This window comes from Podarcis bocagei (assembly GCF_964188305.1).
Source record: "Podarcis bocagei genome assembly, chromosome: 2".
Taxonomy (NCBI): Eukaryota; Metazoa; Chordata; class Lepidosauria; order Squamata; family Lacertidae; genus Podarcis; species Podarcis bocagei.
In genome coordinates this window covers 4363315-4382006 of record NC_138126.1, presented here as the reverse complement: position 1 = coordinate 4382006, position 18692 = coordinate 4363315, and the positions used below count along the sequence as shown (strand labels likewise).

Here is an 18692-nt window from a genome sequence, read left to right as displayed (position 1 = left end):
AGAAATGTACTGGGAGCCAGTGAAGACCCTTTAGGACCGATGTTACATTGTCTCGGTGGCCACTCCCAGGCACCAGTCTAGCTGCCGCAATGTGGATTAGTTGTAATCACTGAATCTCCTTCAAGGGTAACTCCATGTAAAGCACATTGTAGTAGTCCAAGCGGGAGGTCACCAGGGCCTGCACCACTCAGGGGAAACAGTCTGCAGGCAGGTAGGGTCTCAGCCAGTATCTAAAAAAATGATAAACACTTACAAAAAGTTTATGAGAAGAGAGATGGTTTGGGCAAATGACTCTTGATGAGAATCAAAAATGCAAGTCTAGGAGAAACTAAGAACATGGAAGGATATGACTGAAGTTTTGGTTTTGGACTGGACATAGACATGGACATGGACATGGACATGGACACTGATTTTAGATAGTCAGAAGGGAGATGAGTGGTCTAAGGAAAATTAAAGTTGTCAGACTTGGACATAAAGAGAACTTGGCTAAAGTTTTGTGCCATCTACAGAATATTGGTATGCATGTGATAATGGCCTCATGTAGGCATTTTCTCATTTCCATGCCAACAATTTAATATCACAAATGATTCTTGATAAAAGTAATTTGAAAGCATAGAAAGTTGTCTCCTATTCAGAAATAGCTGCACCTGGGCAGAATACGTCTCTCTGGAATTGCCTTTGCTGCTTTGCATGTGTCAGTTTATATTGAGCTCTCGTGTTGCTTCCTTCAGATTTTCCCCCCTGTATTTCACACTCTGATCCTTGAAGTAAAATCTCCTTTTATTATATTGTTCCTGATGTCTTTCTGTTTGGTCTTAATAACTGACAAGCCCCTCACCCGTCTAGAATCTGTAGGATTGCTGCCTGCAGTCAGACATCTCAGTGTGATTAATCCTAAACCATCAGAGGGGTGACCCTATATTAAAATCCTGCACAACAAACAACAAACAAGGCCTTCTCCACCCCACCCCTCAATGAGGTTGCGTCAGGTAAAAGAAATTGAGGGGGATTAGAAGAGTAATTTTATGTGACACAATATAAATCCATATTCTGGTGCTAAGAATAAATTTCTCATGTGGGCCTGTGCTCAGAGGAATCCTGGGCCTTAGTTCTGAATTACGCGTTGGAATTACGCATTGCAGAAATCCGCTCTATGCATCCTTGGGGTATCTCTTTGGCTGATGTGAAAACAGGATGCTGGACTACATTAGCCTCATTCATCCCAACATAGGTGCAGGGCTCATCTGATGTTCTTATGATGCCCCTCCCCATAGTCATTATTTTGTACGAGGCTCTGGTTTAACTAGAAGCTTGGGTAAAGCAAAGTAGGCCCTAAGAGTCTAATAGTGATAGAAGGGGCAGAATTGAGAATTTCATCTTAACTGAGATCTCCCATTTTTGCTTGTTTGACCCACCCGCTTTATCCAGCAGCACAGGTGATAATGGATGGGGTCCAAAAGGGACGGCCAATGCCCAGATTAAAGAAATGGCACCTAGTGGTCAGCAGCAGAACAAGCACTTTAATGCAGAGTCAAACAGCAATAAGAGAAGGGGAGAGAAAATGGCTCTCTCCTCCCCTTAAAAAGGTATGTGGTAAAAGTTTTTTTAAAAAAAGTAAAAAGTGGTAAAGGTATGAATATTTACAATAGGTGGTCATGTATCCAAAGAACGTGAAATGGATCCAATTCCAGGTTACTGGGTCAGATAAACAAAAACAAGACATGGCATGTTCACACCTGATGAAAACCCATTCAGCACAAAGGAGGAAGAATGGTGGGCAGTTTAGGGTGGTCCAACATTGGATATGTTGGACCCTCTTGCTGCAGCGATGAGGAGTGAGGTCACAAGCACAGGTGGCGTCACAAGCACGCACTGGGCACCCATAATGTTGGGTGGAACTCAGCACGCTTGATTTTTAACTCCCCTTTTGGATTTTTATGTTTTGAACAGCCCTGGGATCTGCAATGGACAATTGCCCTGCTGCAATTGTCCATAGAAGCATTATTTCCGTTCCAACAATATCTCTAGCTCTTGGAATGTATTTGTTGGGCTGGAGAGACAGCTAGGGGATGTTGATGGTGTATGAACCATGCCCAGGGACACCACTGACTGAGCTGGCACAGGTGGTCTCTGGCATAGTTTTGGAGGACCAAACCATTGCAGAACTTGCCATTGGGCCCAATTAGGACTTAAGGGCTTCCATGACAATAACTGGATTTACTCAAATGGGCACACCCTTGAATTCAAGATTGGGATGCTGCAATGCACTCTCTCTGGGTCTTTTACTGAGAGTTTCAGTACTTTTGTTGGTTTTTTGAATTCATTGTATAGGTCCAACATTTGCTTAAAAACCTCCAGGGAAGGAGAGCACACAACCTCCAGAGGGAGACGTTCCACTGTCAAACAGTTTTTACTGTCAGAAAGTTTATCCGTATGTCTAGTTGGAATCTTGTTTCCTGCAACTTGAAGCCATTGGTTATCACTCCTCCTTTGGAGGTAGGAAAATGGCATGTAGGGAAAGTTCTGCTCTCATCTCCAGCTTGTAGCCTTCCCTTTGTGTCAAGTGGTTGGCCATTGTGAGAAGAGGATGCTGGACTTTGTGGGCCTTTGGCCTGATGCAACCTCAGGGCTCTTCTGATGTCAATCATGTTTTGCCAAAGTCACCTTTACCCTTAATGATCTGTGGCAGCCTATTGAGTAAACATGTTTTCTTCGGCTCTGCACCTGCTCCCATCAAGTTTCAGGGGAGATCTTTCTTCCCTTTACAATCATCAGAATCACAGTGAGCTATTTTTATTCTTTCCTGAGTCCAACTAGCCCCCACCCCACCGCTTGAATATTGCCTTTGGGACAAATAAGGTAAATATCGCAATTAAGGGCAGCAGGAAGTTTTTTATTCCACTGTGCCAGAAAAGTTGGATCTATAAGATATATACTGTGTCACAAAATCTAGGGGGGCAAGATATAGAGCAGGTGAAGTGAGAAGGTACATTTGTCAATTTACTGCAATCTCTGATTTGCATGAATTTGGGGCTTATTAAGACCAGCAGCTAGTGTTGGGTGGAACAGCTACAAGGAAAGAGTAGCAGGTAGACCCAGAATGATAACACTGCTTGTGTTGCTGCCTCTTGCAACCAGTGGGATGCAGCAGAGGACAAAATGCCCACTGAATCAAATCAAGGAGCAAAAATTAGCTGCAAATTTTTACCGGCTAGCAGACCACCTCATTAGTGGGGTCACATTTTCAGGAGTCTTTAATGCTCAATTTCCTTTCACCTTTTCCAGCACCCCTGTCAGCGGACTTGACTCGTAAGTAATGATGCATTGATATATTTCTGCTTCCTACGTAGTCTCCATTTCACGTGATACACTTGTTTTGTGATATCCTTGAAATTTTTCATTTCATTTCATTTATTTAAAGAGTTCTATGTTTCTGTTCAGATGGTGGCTAGGAAAACCCAACCAGAAATTATTATTACTCTTATTGGTGAAAAGCCATGTTGCAACACATCTTATAATATGTTTTAAGTAATTAGTAGGAGTTTTGGCATGTACTGTTCTCCAAAGCATAACTTGTTTTCTAAAGGGTTGGAAGTGCTTTGGAATGTGTTTCAGTTGCAAGTTTTCTATAGTAAATAAAATGTGAACACATTTCTTTCCCCCATGCACAACAAAATCTATGCAGCTGCAAATTGTAAATGTCAACTGTGCTTTGTCATTTGCAATGCAGCCTGGGGGTCATTTTGGCTCAAGGGACTTTTGGTAGGTCACCAGAAATGAAGCTGATTTGTGTTCTAGTCTTCCCTCCACACTCCTCCCTTGCAAAATTACTGCAGACACATGTACTGGTAGACCTATGACTCTCTTTGCTCTACTTACTCACCTATTTTCCTAGCTGCTTTTATACAAAAAAGAATGTGACTTTCATTTTCACTGAATTGAGGCTGACTGTGTGACACACTTTTTTCGCAGCTGGGTAGATAAGAAAAACTCGCACGTTATTTCCTTCTCCCTTGCTGTTCAGGATATTAATCACAACCCCAGGATCTTACCCAACATCACCCTCGGCTACAGCATCTATGATAACTATTCTGAGGGAAGACTGACTTCTGACTCCATGACAGACCTGCTTGCTGGTGGGAAAATCAATATTCCAAACTACAGCTGTGGGAAGCAGAAAAGGCTGCTAGCTGTTCTTGAAAAGAGTGAATTTGACATCTCCACACACCTTGCAAGCATATTGGGCATCTACAAGATCCCACAGGTAATCAATGGGTCCAAGTGAAAAGTGAAACACACCTGGCAACATTAGCCACATGGTTGTTGTTGTTGTTGTTGTTGGCATCTGTCTGTCTTGAAAGACAATGGAGTGAGCCTCTGGGATGAAGTCAAACCACTTTGTTACCAGTATCTAAGTGACCTCATAGAATCATAGAATCATAGAATCATAGAGTTGGAAGAGACCACAAGGGCCATCGAGTCCAACCCTCTGCCAAGCAGGAAACACCATCAGAGCACTCCTGACATATGGTTGTCAAGCCTCTGCTTAAAGACCTCCAAAGTAGGAGACTCCACCACACTCCTTGGCAGCAAATTCCACTGTCAAACAGCTCTTACTGTCAGGAAGTTCTTCCTAATGTTTAGGTGGAATCTTCTTTCTTGTAGTTTGGATCCATTGCTCCGTGTCCGCTTCTCTGGAGCAGCAGAAAACAACCTTTCTCCCTCCTCTATGTGACATCCTTTTATATATTTGAACATGGCTATCATATCACCCCTTAACCTCCTCTTCTCCAGGCTAAACATGCCCAGCTCCCTTAACCGTTCCTCATAAGGCATCGTTTCCAGGCCTTTGACCATTTTGGTTGCCCTCTTCTGAACACGTTCCAGTTTGTCAGTGTCCTTCTTGAATTGTGGTGCCCAGAACTGGACACAGTACTCCAGGTGAGGTCTGACCAGAGCAGAATACAGTGGCACTATTACTTCCCTTGATCTAGATGCTATACTCCTATTGATGAGGCCCAGAATTGCATTGGCTTTTTTAGCTGCCGCGTCACACTGTTGGCTCATGTCAAGTTTGTGGTCAACCAAGACTCCTAGATCCTTTTCACATGTACTGCTCTCAAGCCAGGTGTCACCCATCTTGTATTTGTGCCTCTCATATTTTTTTTGCCCAGGTGCAATACTTTACATTTCTCCCTGTTAAAATTCATCTTGTTTGTTTTGGCCCAGTTTTCTAATCTGTCAAGGTCGTTTTGAAGTGTGTTCCTGTCCTCTGGGGTGTTAGCCACCCCTCCCAGTTTAGTGTCATCTGCAAATTTGATCAGGATGCCCTTGAGTCCATCATCCAAGTCGTTGATAAAGATGTTGAATAAGACCGGGCCCAAGACAGAACCCTGTGGCACCCCACTAGTCACTCTTCTCCAGGATGAAGAGGAACCATTGATGAGCACCCTTTGGGTTCGGTCAGTCAGCCAGTTACAAATCCACTGAGTGGTAGCATAGTCAAGACCGCATTTTACCAGCTTCTTTACAAGAATATCATGGGGCACCTTGTCAAATGCCTTACTGAAATCAAGGTAGGCTATATCCACTGAGTTCCCTTCATCTACCAGGCTTGTAATTCTGTCAAAAAAGTGTGCAAGCCAGGGCAGTAGGTACAGAAGTCCTGGGCTGCCCAGACGACAAGACCTGCTCCCCTGCCTCACTGCTGTGCTCCAAAGGAAAACAGAGCAATGCATTTGGCACAAGCTTGGCTGCAGGAGTTGCTGGAAGGAGGCAAGCAAAGCACCACTCAGCTGACTTAGGATTTGTGCAGGGTTCACTCATTAGCCTTTTCTTCACCCAGATGTTGGAGGGGATGAAGGGTTATGGAACTCCCTTGCAGATGAGGACAGACAGGCCCCTTTCTTTCTTTCTTTCTTTCTTTCTTTCTTTCTTTCTTTCTTTCTTTCTTCAAATGCTCTTTTGAATTCCAAAAAAGCGTACATTCAGAAAAAGAAAAATGCATATCCCCACATGATTAGCTTCTTTCATTATAAATAACTTTTATAACAACTTCCTATCAGCCCACTGCGGATCCTAAATGCTTTTAACGTGTCACACTTTTTTTTTTAATCATTCCAAATGAATCTCCATTATTTTGCTTTCCTATGATTTTCTACATTTCTGCAGCAGTCACTGCAGACCTACCAGTGAATTCATATTTTTACGGTGCTCACTGAGATATTTTCTATACAAGTTCCATTCTCTCCTAAATGTTTGTTCCATGTGGTCTCTTAGTTTCCCCATCATTCGTGCCAATTCTGCATGCTCCAGCCATTTCTCTTGCCACTCCAGTTTGGTCGGGATTGAGTCTCCAGTTGGTCGGGATTGAGTCTCCCTTCCAGTTTCTGGCTATTAACAGTTAAATACCAGCGATAGAGCATTTTCATAAAATTTTCTTTCAAGGTACAGCATGCAGTAAACCTCAGATCTGTCACAGCTTAAAGTTAGCCGCTGTTTCTTTAATACCAAAGTCAGCATGAGTCAGCGGCCTACAGTGAATCGGCAAAGCCTGCATGACTCATGAACCTTTCACCTACAAATATCTGTATATATAGAGTAGTCATTGATTGTGTGTGGTGGAGGGTTGCTTGAATGGCAGAAAGTTGGCTGAGTTTGGTGTATGTATAAAGCTGTTAGTCATGGTTGGAGGAGATGTCTTTTAAGAATAAAAGCAGCATTCTGCAAAGTACTCTTTCTCAAGGACTCTTTGTGCTGACTAGGGTCTGAGGACCAGGCAAAGAAGGTCAGAACTCGTTCCTTTTCAAATAATAATAATAATAATAATAATAATAATAAATTTTATTTATATCCCGCCCTCCCCAGCTGAGCCGGGCTCAGGGCGGCTAACAACAATCAAATAAACAATCAAATAATGACACATTCTAAAAAAATTTCATTATAAAAATTAGTTAAAATCACATTGGTGGCAACCGATTAAACAAAATTCTGTGCAGGTTGCCAGAGGAGGGGGTCAGGCTGCGCCCTGACTAAATACTGACAAGATCTTCCTTCCACAATCCTTCTCATGCTCCCATAGGGATATTAGATCCAAATTCTTAGGCCCATTTGAACATCCTACTGACTTTCTAAAGCCTACAGAAAACTTTTCTTTTCTTCTCCTGCAGCAGGCATTTTAACTGAAGTTTGATTATTGAGTTTTACCTTCTTGATCATTTTTTTATTGACTCTTTCTTAACTTCATAGAGAATTTTGCCATTAATCGGTATAAGAATTGCTTGAACTTTTAAAAAATGTTGTTTAAATTCCAAAAAAAAACAGTGATGTTTGAATAAATCTGTCAGCATCTTTCACATAGAAGTATCCAGTCTTAATCCTGAAATACAAGCCACAATTCTCTCTTTTTTTACCAGCTCAGTTATGGCTTTGCTCTTACTGATAAATTCCAGTCCTCTTTTGTCTACCGCATGACACCAAACCAAGAAACGCAGTACCAGGGGATGGTCCAACTCCTCCTGCATTTCAGGTGGACGTGGGTCGGCCTCTTTGCTCCAGACAATGACAATGGAGAAAGCTTCCTGAGTACCTTGACACCTCTAATGAACAAAAGGGAAATTTGTGTTGCCTTCACACAAAGAGTACAACGAGAAACTTGGCTATGGATACCCCATGAAGCACCTGCCCTGTGGAGACAAGTCAATGTATTTGTTTACTTTGCAGACTCTCAAAGTGGACTTTTCATAATCATAGAGGTTGAGTCCTTACTTGAAAGGATACAAACTGGGGGGAAAGTCTGGATAACCACAGTTTTTCATAACAAAATGTTGTTACATGATATTGACTGCTTCCGGTATGCCCATGGCTCTTTGTCCTTTGTAATGAAAACCAAAAAAAGGATGAAGAAGGACTATTATGGGCCAATGTCCTTGGCTAGTCAACAGTATTCAGAAGAAGCATTTGATTGTTCTTATTCCAGGCATGCCTTGTCTGTGAGGGGTATGACCAAATGCAGAGAGAAGGATAATGTGAAGATGCTGCCCCAGGAAGAGATTGAAAGAATCCTGTCCCAAGACAGCTATGTGAACTACTTGAGTATCCAAGCTGTGGCTCAGGCCTTCAATGCTGCATATTCATCCAGGTCAAAGAGGATGTCGATTGTGGGTGGAGGCAGTTTGGATCTTCAAAAGCTACAGCCATGGCAGGTAATAATCTAGCATGGGCAGATGAATCCAGGCAAGAGATACAGAGAAGATTAGCATGCAGAGGGAACATGAAACCATGTTTATAACGCAGCCCTGCTTACTCATTCCTGGATTTCCCCCCGTCATTCTAGTTTCATCATTTCTTGAAAGAAGTCCAGTTCTACTCTAATACTTCAGCTGATGGACAGTACCTGGATGAGAATGGAGCACTGGCCGTTGACTTTGATGTCGTGAATTGGGTGCTGTTTCCTAATAACTCTCATGATAGAGTGAAAATTGGGAGAATAGAGAGACTAAAGTCCTCAAATCTGAAGTTCACCATTAACCCAGAAGCAATTGTGTGGCCCAAGCTATTTAAGAAGGTAGGAAAAATTGGATCTGCCATTTTATTATCTATGACATCTGCTATGCTCTAATAACATTTTGAATAAAACATATGAGGCTTTGACTGCAATCTTGTGGATGCTTTCTTGAAGCATTCAAAGCCTGCCAAGGAGTCCAGTTCGCTTTGTTGCTTCTTTAAATACTTTGTAAAAGTTTCCCATTCATCTTTAAAGTCACAGTTATCCTTGTCCTGTAGTTTATGTGTCAATTTTGCCAGTTCTGCATAGTCCATCAGTTTCTCTTGCCATAGTTCTTTAGTCGGGGTTTCCTCGTTCTTCCATCCTTGTGCTATTAAGATTCTCGCCACTGTTGTCGCATACATGAAGATATTTTTCAACTTCCTTGGCAGATCTTTTCCTACAATCCCTAACAGAAATGCTTCAGGTTTCTTAACAAATGTTAGATAGAACATTTTCTTCAATTAATTGTATATCATTTCAATTTTTTAAAATTTCATTACAATCCCACCACATATGGTAAAATGTCCCCTCCTTTTCCTTACACTTCCAACACATATTTGAGCTAGTTTTATACAGTTTTCCTAACTGCACTGTAGTCATATACCATCTATACATCATCTTCATATAATTTTCTTTCAGCAAAGAACAATCTGTAAATTTGAAATCAATTTTCCATTTGTTGTTTAGTCATTTAGTCGTGTCCGACTCTTCATGACCCCATGGACCAGAGCACGCCAGGCACGCCTGTCTTCCACTGCCTCCCGCAGTTTGGTCAAACTCATGTTTGTAGCTTCGAGAACACTGTCCAACCATTTCATCCTCTGTCGTCCCCTTCTCCTTGTGCCCTCAATCTTTCCCAACATCAGGGTCTTTTCCAGGGAGTCTTCTCTTCTCATCAGGTGGCCAAAGTATTGGAGCCTCAGCTTCACGATCTGTCCTTCCAGTGAGCACTCAGGGCTGATTTCCTTCAGAATTAATAGGTTTGATCTTCTTGCAGTCCATGGGACTCTCAAGAGTCTTCTCCAGCACCATAATTCAAAAGCATCAATTCTTCGGTGATCAGCCTTCTTTATGGTCCAGCTCTCACTTCCATACATCACTACCGGGAAAACCATGGCTTTAACTATATGGACCTTTGTTGGCAAGGTGATGTCTCTACTTTTTAAGATGTTGTCTAGGTTTGCCATCGTTTTTCTCCCAAGGAGCAGGCGTCTTTTAATTTCGTGACTGCTGTCACCATCTGCAGTGATCATGGAGCCCAAGAAAGCAAAATCTCTCACTGCCTCCATTTCTTCCCCTTCTATTTGCCAGGAGGTGATGGGACCAGTGGCCATGATCTTCGTTTTTTTGATGTTGAGCTTCAGACCATATTTTGCGCTCTCCTCTTTCACCCTCATTAAAAGGTTCTTTAATTCCTCCTCACTTTCTGCCATCAAGGTTGTGCCATCTGCATATCTGAGGTTGTTGATATTTCTTCCGGCGATCTTAATTCCGGCTTGGGATTCATCCAGACCAGCCTTTCGCATGATGAATTCTGCATATAAGTTAAATAAGCAGGGAGACAATATACAGCCTTGCCGTACTCCTTTCCCAATTTTGAACCAGTCAGTTGTTCCATATCCAGTTCTTTTGCCCCCCCAGATAAATCTTAAAATCTCTTTCTGCCATTTTTTAAAGCATTCATCTTTCAGGATAACTGATATTGATTGAAAAAGAAATAGCATTTTTGGCAACACATTCATTTTAATCGCTGATATTTTTCCTAAGATTGAGAGATTCATTCTGCTCCATATTTCTACATTTCTTTTTACCTCAAGCCAAATTTTTTCATAGTTATTTTTAAATAGGTTTATATTTCTTGATGTTAACCAAATCCCTAAATATTTAACTTTTTAATGGACTTCAATCTCAATGTTTTGTTCTAATTCGGTTCTTTCTTCTTCCTTCATGTTTTTAACTAATAATTTAGTTTTATTCCTATTTAACTTAAATCCTGTAACTTCCTCAAATTTCTGAATCTTTTCTATTACTTTAGGGAGTGACATTTTGGGTTCTTCCACTGTTACCACTAAATCATCTGCATATGCTTTTAACTTGAACTCACTTTTCCCAGTTTTTACATCTATAATCTCTTTGTCTGCTCTTATATTTCTGGCAAGTACTTCCAGTACCAGGATGAATAGTAATGGTGATAATGGGCATCCTTGTCTTGTTGAATCTTACAATCGTCCATTATCACCTGATTTATAATTAATTCTGCTTTTTGTTCTGAATAAATTGCTGCTATTCCTTTTAAAAATTTAGAATCACATCTAATTTGTTCTAAAAACTTTGTCAGGAATTTCCAAGAAATATTATCGAAGGCTTTTCCAGCATTTATAAACATCATTGCCGCTTTACTTTCATTTTTACCCTCCAGGTATTCTATTATATTCTCCTTCATTTGTCTACCTGGTAAAAACCCTGCTTGATCTTGATGTACCGTATTTTTCACTCTATAACACGCACCCAACCATAACACGCACGTAGTTTTTAGAGGAGGAAAATCTGTAGGCATGCCACCCGTAGGCATTTCCTCCATAACACGCACAGACATTTCCCCTTACTTTCTAGGAGGGAAAAGTGAGTGTTATGGTGCAAAAAATACGGTATATATTCATTTAGTATTTTTTTTAGTCTATTGGCTAATATAATTGCAAACAATTCCATTTCAGTGTTAAAGGCGGGGGGATCAGAAGAACCTAAAAGGTTTCTCTGCCATGCAGCTCTGCAAAAAATCAAAGAAAAAAGTAACTGCCCAAAATATGGTCTGGGGTCACCTGAGGTTATTGGAAGCAAATATCTCCTCTCCGGGATCCTTCCAAAATTCTATTATCTGTGTCCCAAGGCATAAATGCACCTATCACTTTCTCCTTAATTTGCTCAATTTTCTCTTCATGCCTAGACCGTGCCTCAATCAAGATGCACAGAAAGCTGTCTCCCTGGATATTCCAGAAAAGTTCAGGAAGGGAAGCCGCCCTGCTGCTATGATTGTTCTCCCTGCTCAGAAGTAACCATCTCCACTCAGGAAGGTAGGAGAGGAACTCAGAGAAAATGGCCTTTGATGGGAGGATGAGGCAAATATTTGAACTACTGCAAACATGATGTTAGTAATGGCTAGTTCCATCATCTGTCAGGTGGGGACCATTGGCATTCTCAGAGAACAATGGAGACATTCATGGTGAGTTCCGGCACTGTCAGGTGTGGACAGTCCTCGCCTCCCTTTGGTAACTGCACAAATAAGAATTAATGAGAAGTTTATAATTTATACTCTTTTTATTCCGTCATCTGGTTGCAAGCAAAGATCACTCCACAAGGAGAGCAGTTGGCTACTCTAAATCCTCCCCCTTCTACCCCCCCCCATGACATCCTGGCACCAACAAGAAGTTCCTTCTCCTCTCTGCATCCTTCGTTCTCTAATACGTATGGACTTCTTAGTTTGTGGGGAGGGGGGTCCCCCACACTCTCCTATGACATCCTTGCTCGCTGTTCCCTCCCTTCTGTTCTCTTTCCATTATCTCATAGCTAGGTAACTCTGTTCTAATCTGTGCAGTTTTTGTGTCTCTCCCTCTTCAGAGAGGAGCTGATCTGCCTGAGAATGCATTCCCCAATCCTCTGATTCAGACCATTCGCTGACAGGCACCTCTTTTTCTAGAAAATAGCACTGGAAATAAAATAAAATAAAATAAAATAGTAGCACCTTAGAGACCAACTAAGTTTGTTCTAGGCCTGAGCTTTGGTGTGCATGCACACTTCTTCAGATATTCTGAAACAGAAGTCACCAGACCCTTATATATAGTGGTAGGGTGGGGTGGGGTATTTCTCAGAAGGGTACTAGGGCATGGCTGATTAGCTCAATGGGTAAATCTGCTGAAGACTGATAATGACTGCAATTAGTCGTACAGGAAAAAAGCAAGGGACAGTATGCAGGTGACCAAAAATAGTTTAGCATGTGTAATGAGATATGAATCCATTGTCTCTATTCAGACTAGGTTTCTCCATAGTTTTTCCTTCTGAAAAATCACCAAATGCAATAGTGCTGTCAGCAAATTTCAGGAATGTGACTGATGTTAGGATACTGAAGGGTGTTTTCCTCTCTGCAGATGCTAATGAATGCACCAGATGTCCAGACGATCAGCATCCAAATGAGGATAGACATCAATGTGTCCCCAAAATATTTACCTTCCTGTCCTATGAAGAATGTTTGGGGAGCCTCCTGGCTTCCCTTGCTCTCTCCTTATCCTTAAAAACCAGCTTTGTGTTAGGAATCTTCACTAAATACAAAGAAACTCCAATAGTCAAAGCCAACAACAGGGACCTCTCCTACATCCTCCTCATGTCTCTACTGCTCTCCTTTTTGTCCTCCTTCCTCTTCATTGGGAGGCCAAGGAAAGTGACATGCCTTCTCCGACAAACAGCCTTCTGCATCATCTTCTCAGTTGCTGTCTCTTCTGTCTTGGCAAAAACCATCACTGTGGTTCTGGCCTTCCTGGCCACTAAGCCAGGGAACAAGGTGAGGAGATGGCTGGGGAAGAGTCTGGCCAACTCCATTGTCATTTCCTGCTCCAGTGTTCAAGTTCTCATCTGCACCATCTGGCTGGGGATCTCTCCTCCATTCCCAGACTCAAACATGCACTTCCAACCTGGAGAGATCATCCTGCAATGCAATGAAGGATCTGTGGCCATGTTTTATGGATCCCTTGGCTACATGGGCTTCCTGGCTGCCATCTGCTTCACGGTGGCTTTCCTAGCCAGGAAGCTGCCTGGGGCCTTCAATGAAGCCAAGCTGATCACCTTCAGCATGCTGGTCTTCTGCAGTGTTTGGGTGTCCTTTGTTCCCACCTACCTGAGCACCAAGGGGAAATTCATGGTAGCCGTTCAGGTTTTCTCCATCCTGGCCTCCAGTGCTGGGCTTCTGGGCTGCATCTTCATTCCCAAATGCTACATTATTATATTGAGGCCTGATTTGAACACAAAGGAGCACCTGACAACAAAAAACTAAATATGACATTTGATCCTTAGTTCTAGGGATATCATAAAATTGTACAGGTAGAAGTCCCAGCCACAATCTCAACTGGAGTAAAACTGTTCATGACCCATAGCAGGATTTCATAAGCTGCTTAAGAAGTTTCAAACTGAATTACTAAAGTACAAAATGTACTTAGCTAAATTAGAAGAAAATGATATTGAACTGGGTACATAGGGATATCTTTAAAAGTCGTATGGGATTCTGATACAACTAATACCACTACTACTACTACTACTACTACTACTACTAATAATAGTAGTAATAATTTATTTCTCCAACCACTCTGGGAGGCTTACAGTACATATTGAAACATAATAAAACATGAAACTTCCTGATACAGAGTTGCTTTCAGATGCCTTCTAAAAGTTATGTAATTCTTTATCACGTTGACATGGGGCGGGGTGAATGTGCCACAACTGAGAAGGCACTCTGCTTGCTTCCCTGTAACCTCACTTTTCGCAGTGAGTGAACCACCAGAAGGCCCTCGTAGCTAAATCTCTGTGTCCAGAAACGTACTGGGAGCATTCTCAGAAACGTACTGGGAGCCTGTGAAGATCCTTTAGGACTAATGTTACACGGTTTGGGCGGCGACTCCCAATCAACCAGTGTAGCTGCCGCATTGTGGATTGGTTGTAGTCACTGAATCTCCTTCAAGGGTAGCCCCATGTAAAGTACAATGTAGTAGTCCAAGTGGGAGACAACCAGGGCCTGCACCACTCTGGGGAGACGTTCTGCGGGCAGGTAGGGTCTCAGCCGGTATCTACAAAGTTGATACACATTTACAAATAGTTTATGAGAAGTGAGATGGTTTTGGCAGAAGGCTCTTGATGAGGATCAAAAATGCAAGGCTAGGAAAAACACAGAACATGGAAGGACATGACTAAAGTTTTGGTTTTGGACCGGACATGGACATGGACATGGACATTGTTTTTAGATAGTAAGAAAGGAGATGAGTGGTCTCAGGAAAATTAAATTGTTAGACTTGGACATAAAGAGAACTTGGCTAAAGTTTTGTTTCATCTAGAGAATATCGGTATGCATGTGATAATGGCCTCGTGTAGGCATTTTCTCATTTCTTTGCCAACAATTTAATATCACAAATGATGCTTGATTTTCAATGCTAACAATTTCAAAGTATAGCACCAAGTGTTTTTAAGTCAAGCGATTGTCTGCTCTTCAGAAATAGCTGCACCTGGACATAATCCGTCTCTCTGGAAATACCTTTGCTGCTTTGCATGTGTCAATTTATACTGATCTCTCATGCTGGTTCCTTCAGATTTCTTCCCTGTATTTCAGACTCTAATTCTTGAAGTAAAATCTCCTTTTATGACATTATTTCTGGTGTCTTTCTGTATGGTCTTAATAACTGACAAGCCCCTCATCTGTCTAGAATCTGTACGATTGCTGCCCGCAGTCAGACATCTCCGTTTGATTAATCTCACACCATTAGAGGGGTAACCATAAATTAAAATCCTGCACAACAAACAACAAAAAAGGCCTTCTCCACCATATCCCTCAATGAGGTTGCTCAGTAAGGATAAATTGATGGGAATTAGGAGTGTAATTTTGTGTGACTACAATATAATCCCAAATTCTGGTGCTAAAAATAAATTCCTGATGTGAGTATGTGCTCAGAGGAATCCTGGGCCTTAGTTCTGAATTATGCATTGGGAGATTGCTGCAGAAATCAGCTCCAGTGTGCTTACAGGCATGCTTTGAGTATCTGTTTGGCTGATGTGAGAACAGGATGCTGGACTATATTAGCCTCATTCATCCCAACATAGGTGAAGGGCTCATCTGATGTTCTTATGATGCTCCTCCCCATAGTTGTCATTATTTTGTACCAGGGTCTGGTTGAGCTAGAAGCTTGGGTAAAGCAAAGTAGGCCCTGAGTGTCTAATAGTGATAGAAGGGGCAGAGTTGAGGATTTCATCTTAACTGAGAGCTCCCATTATTGCTGGCTTGGTCTACTCACTTTATCCAGCAGCAGAGTTGTTAATGGATGAGGTGCAAAAGGGATGGCACCTAGTGGTCAGCAGCAGGAGAAGCAGCTTAATGCAGAGCCAAGCAGCAATAAGAGAAGGGGAGAGAAAAGGGGTCTCTCCTCCCCTTAAAGAACCAGCGTGGTAAGGGTATGAATATTTACAATAGGTGGTCATGTGTCCAATGACCGTGAAATGGATCCAATTCCAAGTTACTGGGTCAGATAAACAAAAACAAGACATGGCATGTTCACACCTGATGAAAACCCATTCAGCACAAGGGAGGAAGAATTGTGGGAAGTTTAGGGTGGTCCAACATTGGAGATGTCAGACCTGCCTTTTGCAGCGAAGATGTGACATCACAAACACACATGACGTCACAAGTACACACTTTTGTTGTTGTGTAATCATTTAGTCGTGTCCGGCTCTTCATGACCCCATGGACCAGAGCACGCCAGGCCCTCCTGTCTTCCACTGCCTCCTGCAGTTTGGTCAAACTCATGCTGGAAGCTTTGAGAACACTGTCCAACCATCTCGTCCTCCGTCATCCCCTTCTCCTTGTGCCATCCATCTTTCCCAGCATCAGGGTCTTTTCCAGGGAGTCTTCTCTTCTCATGAGGTGGCCAAAGTCTTGGAGCCTCAGCTTCACGATCTGTCCTTCCAGGGAGCACTCAGGGCTGATTTCCTTAAGAATGGATAGGTTTGATCTTCTTGCAGTCCATGGGACTCTCAAGAGTCTCCTCCAGCACCAGAATTCAAAAGCATCAATTCTTCGGTGATCAGCCTTCTTTATGGAATTACACACTGGGCACCCATAATATTGGGTAGAACTCGGTGCGCCTGATTTGAATTCCCCTTTTGAACAGCCCTGGGATCTTCTATGGACAATTGCCAAAGATGTCACAAAACTTTACCAAGTTCTCTTTATCTACAAGTCTGACAACTTTAATTGTCTGAGACCATTTGTCTCTTATCTGACTATGTAAAATCAATGTCCATGTCCAGTCCAAAACCAAAACTTCAGTCATGTCCTAGTTTTCTCCTAGTCTTGCATTTTTCATCCTCATCAAGAATCATCTGCCAAAGGGTTCAAGCCCTGGTTATTTTCCGCTTGGACTACTATAATGTGCTTTACATGGGGCTACCCTTGAAGGTGACTCGGAAACTACAACTAATCCACAATGTGGCAGCTAGACTAGTTGATTGGGAGTGGCCGCCAAGACCATATAGCATCAGTCCTAAAGGATCTTCAGAGGCTCTCAGTACGTTTCTGAGCACAATTCAAAGTGTTGGTGCTGACCTAACTGGCCTCTGCCATGTATACCTGAAGGAACATCTACACTCAGACATTCTGCCTGGACACTGAGGTCCCCCTTTGAAGGCCTTTTGCTAGTTCCCTCACTGCAACAAGTGAAGTTACAGGGAACCAGGGCAGAGAAGAAGAGGAGAGTTTGGATTTGAGAGTCTCCCTAAGGAGTCTCAAAGCGGCTAACATTCTCCTTTCCCTTCCTCCCCCACAACAAACACTCTGTGAGGTGAGTGGGGCTGAGAGACTTCAGAGAAGTATGACTAGTACAAGGTCACCCAGCAGCTGCATGTGGAGGAGCAGGGAAGCGAACCCGGTTCACCAGATTATGAGTCCACCACTCTTAACCACTATGTTATCGCTCCTCCTTTGGAGGTAGGAAAATGGCATCTCCAGCTTGTGGGTTTCCCTTTGTGTCAACTGGTTGGCCATTGTGAGAACAGGATGCTGGACATTGTGGGCCTTTGGCCTAATCCAACATCAAGGCTCTTCTGATGTCAATCATGTTTTGCCAAAGTCACCTTTACCCTTCATGATCCGTGGCAGCCTGTTGAGTAAACATGTTTTCTCCTGCCCTGCACCTGCTCCCATAAAGTTGCAGGGGACAACTTTATTCCCTTAACAATAATCACAATCACAGTGACCTATTTTTATTCTTTCCTGAGTCCAAGTAGCCCCCACCTCACCTGTTGAATATTGCCTTTGGGACCAATAAGGTAATTATCGCAATTAAGGGCAGCAGGAAGTTTTTTATTCAACGGTGCCTGAAAGGTTGGATGTATTATATATATATATATAGTGACACAAATCCTTGGGGCCAAGACATAGAGCAGGTGAAATGGGAAGCTACATCTGTGTGATGCTGCCTTCTAGATCAGAAATTTTGACTGACTGGCTTTCCAGGAAAGACGCCCTCGGTCCAGTTTACCTCAAGGAGCATCTTCACCCCCATCGTTTGCCCAGACACTGAGGTCCAGCACTTCGCTGCAAGAAGCCAAGTTACAGGGAACCAGGCAGAGGGCCTTCTCGGTAGTGGCACCCACCCTGTGGAATGCCCTCCCACCAGATGTCAAAGAGAAAAACAACTACCAGACTTTTAGAAGACATCTGAAGGCAGCCCTGTTTAGGGAAGCTTTTAATGTTTAACAGACTTATATTTTAATATTTTGTTGGAAGCTGCCCCGAGCAGCTGGGGAAACCCAGCCAGATAGGCAGGGTATAAATAATATAGTAGTAGTAGTAGTAGTATCCTTATCCTTATTAAGACCAGCAGCTAATGTTTGATGGAACAGCTATAAGGAAAGCGTAGCAGGTAGACCCAGAATGATAACACTGCTTGTGTTGCTGCCTCTTGCAACCAAAGGGGTGCAGCAGAGGGCAAAATGCCCACTGAATCAAATAAAGGAGGAAATATTGGCTGCAAATTTTTACTGGCTAGCAGACCACCTCATTAGTGGAGTCACTTTTTCAGGATTCTTTAACAATCAACCTCCTTTCGCCTTTTTCAGCATCCCCATCAGCAGACTTGACTCGTAAGCAATGATGCATTGATTTTCCATTTTACCATTTTCCGTGATACACTTGTTTTCTGATATCCTTGAAAAATTTCATTTCATTTTATTTCAGTTCAGTTCATTTATTTCACTTAGTTAACAGGTTTTATGTTTCTGTGCAGATGCTGGCTAACCAGAAGGGTGGGGTATACCTAACCAGAAGGGTGGGATATAAATAAATTATTGTTATTATTATTAGTGAAAAACCATGTTGCAACATAGCTTATAATGTGTT

At 42.4% G+C, this 18692-nt stretch overlaps 1 protein-coding gene across 1 annotated transcript; it reads left to right on the top strand.

Annotated features, from left to right (window-relative positions):
• Positions 1-1726: 1726 nt before the first annotated feature.
• LOC308579722 (vomeronasal type-2 receptor 26-like) lies at positions 1727-13589 on the top strand (the record flags this gene model as incomplete). The annotated part of the gene is made up of 7 exons (XM_081180654.1): positions 1727-1773; positions 3286-3309; positions 3973-4264; positions 7416-8204; positions 8336-8566; positions 11493-11619; positions 12691-13589. 7 exons carry the CDS (start codon positions 1727-1729, stop codon positions 13587-13589), a joined length of 2409 nt encoding a protein of 802 aa, XP_081036780.1.
• Positions 13590-18692: the final 5103 nt, after the last annotated feature.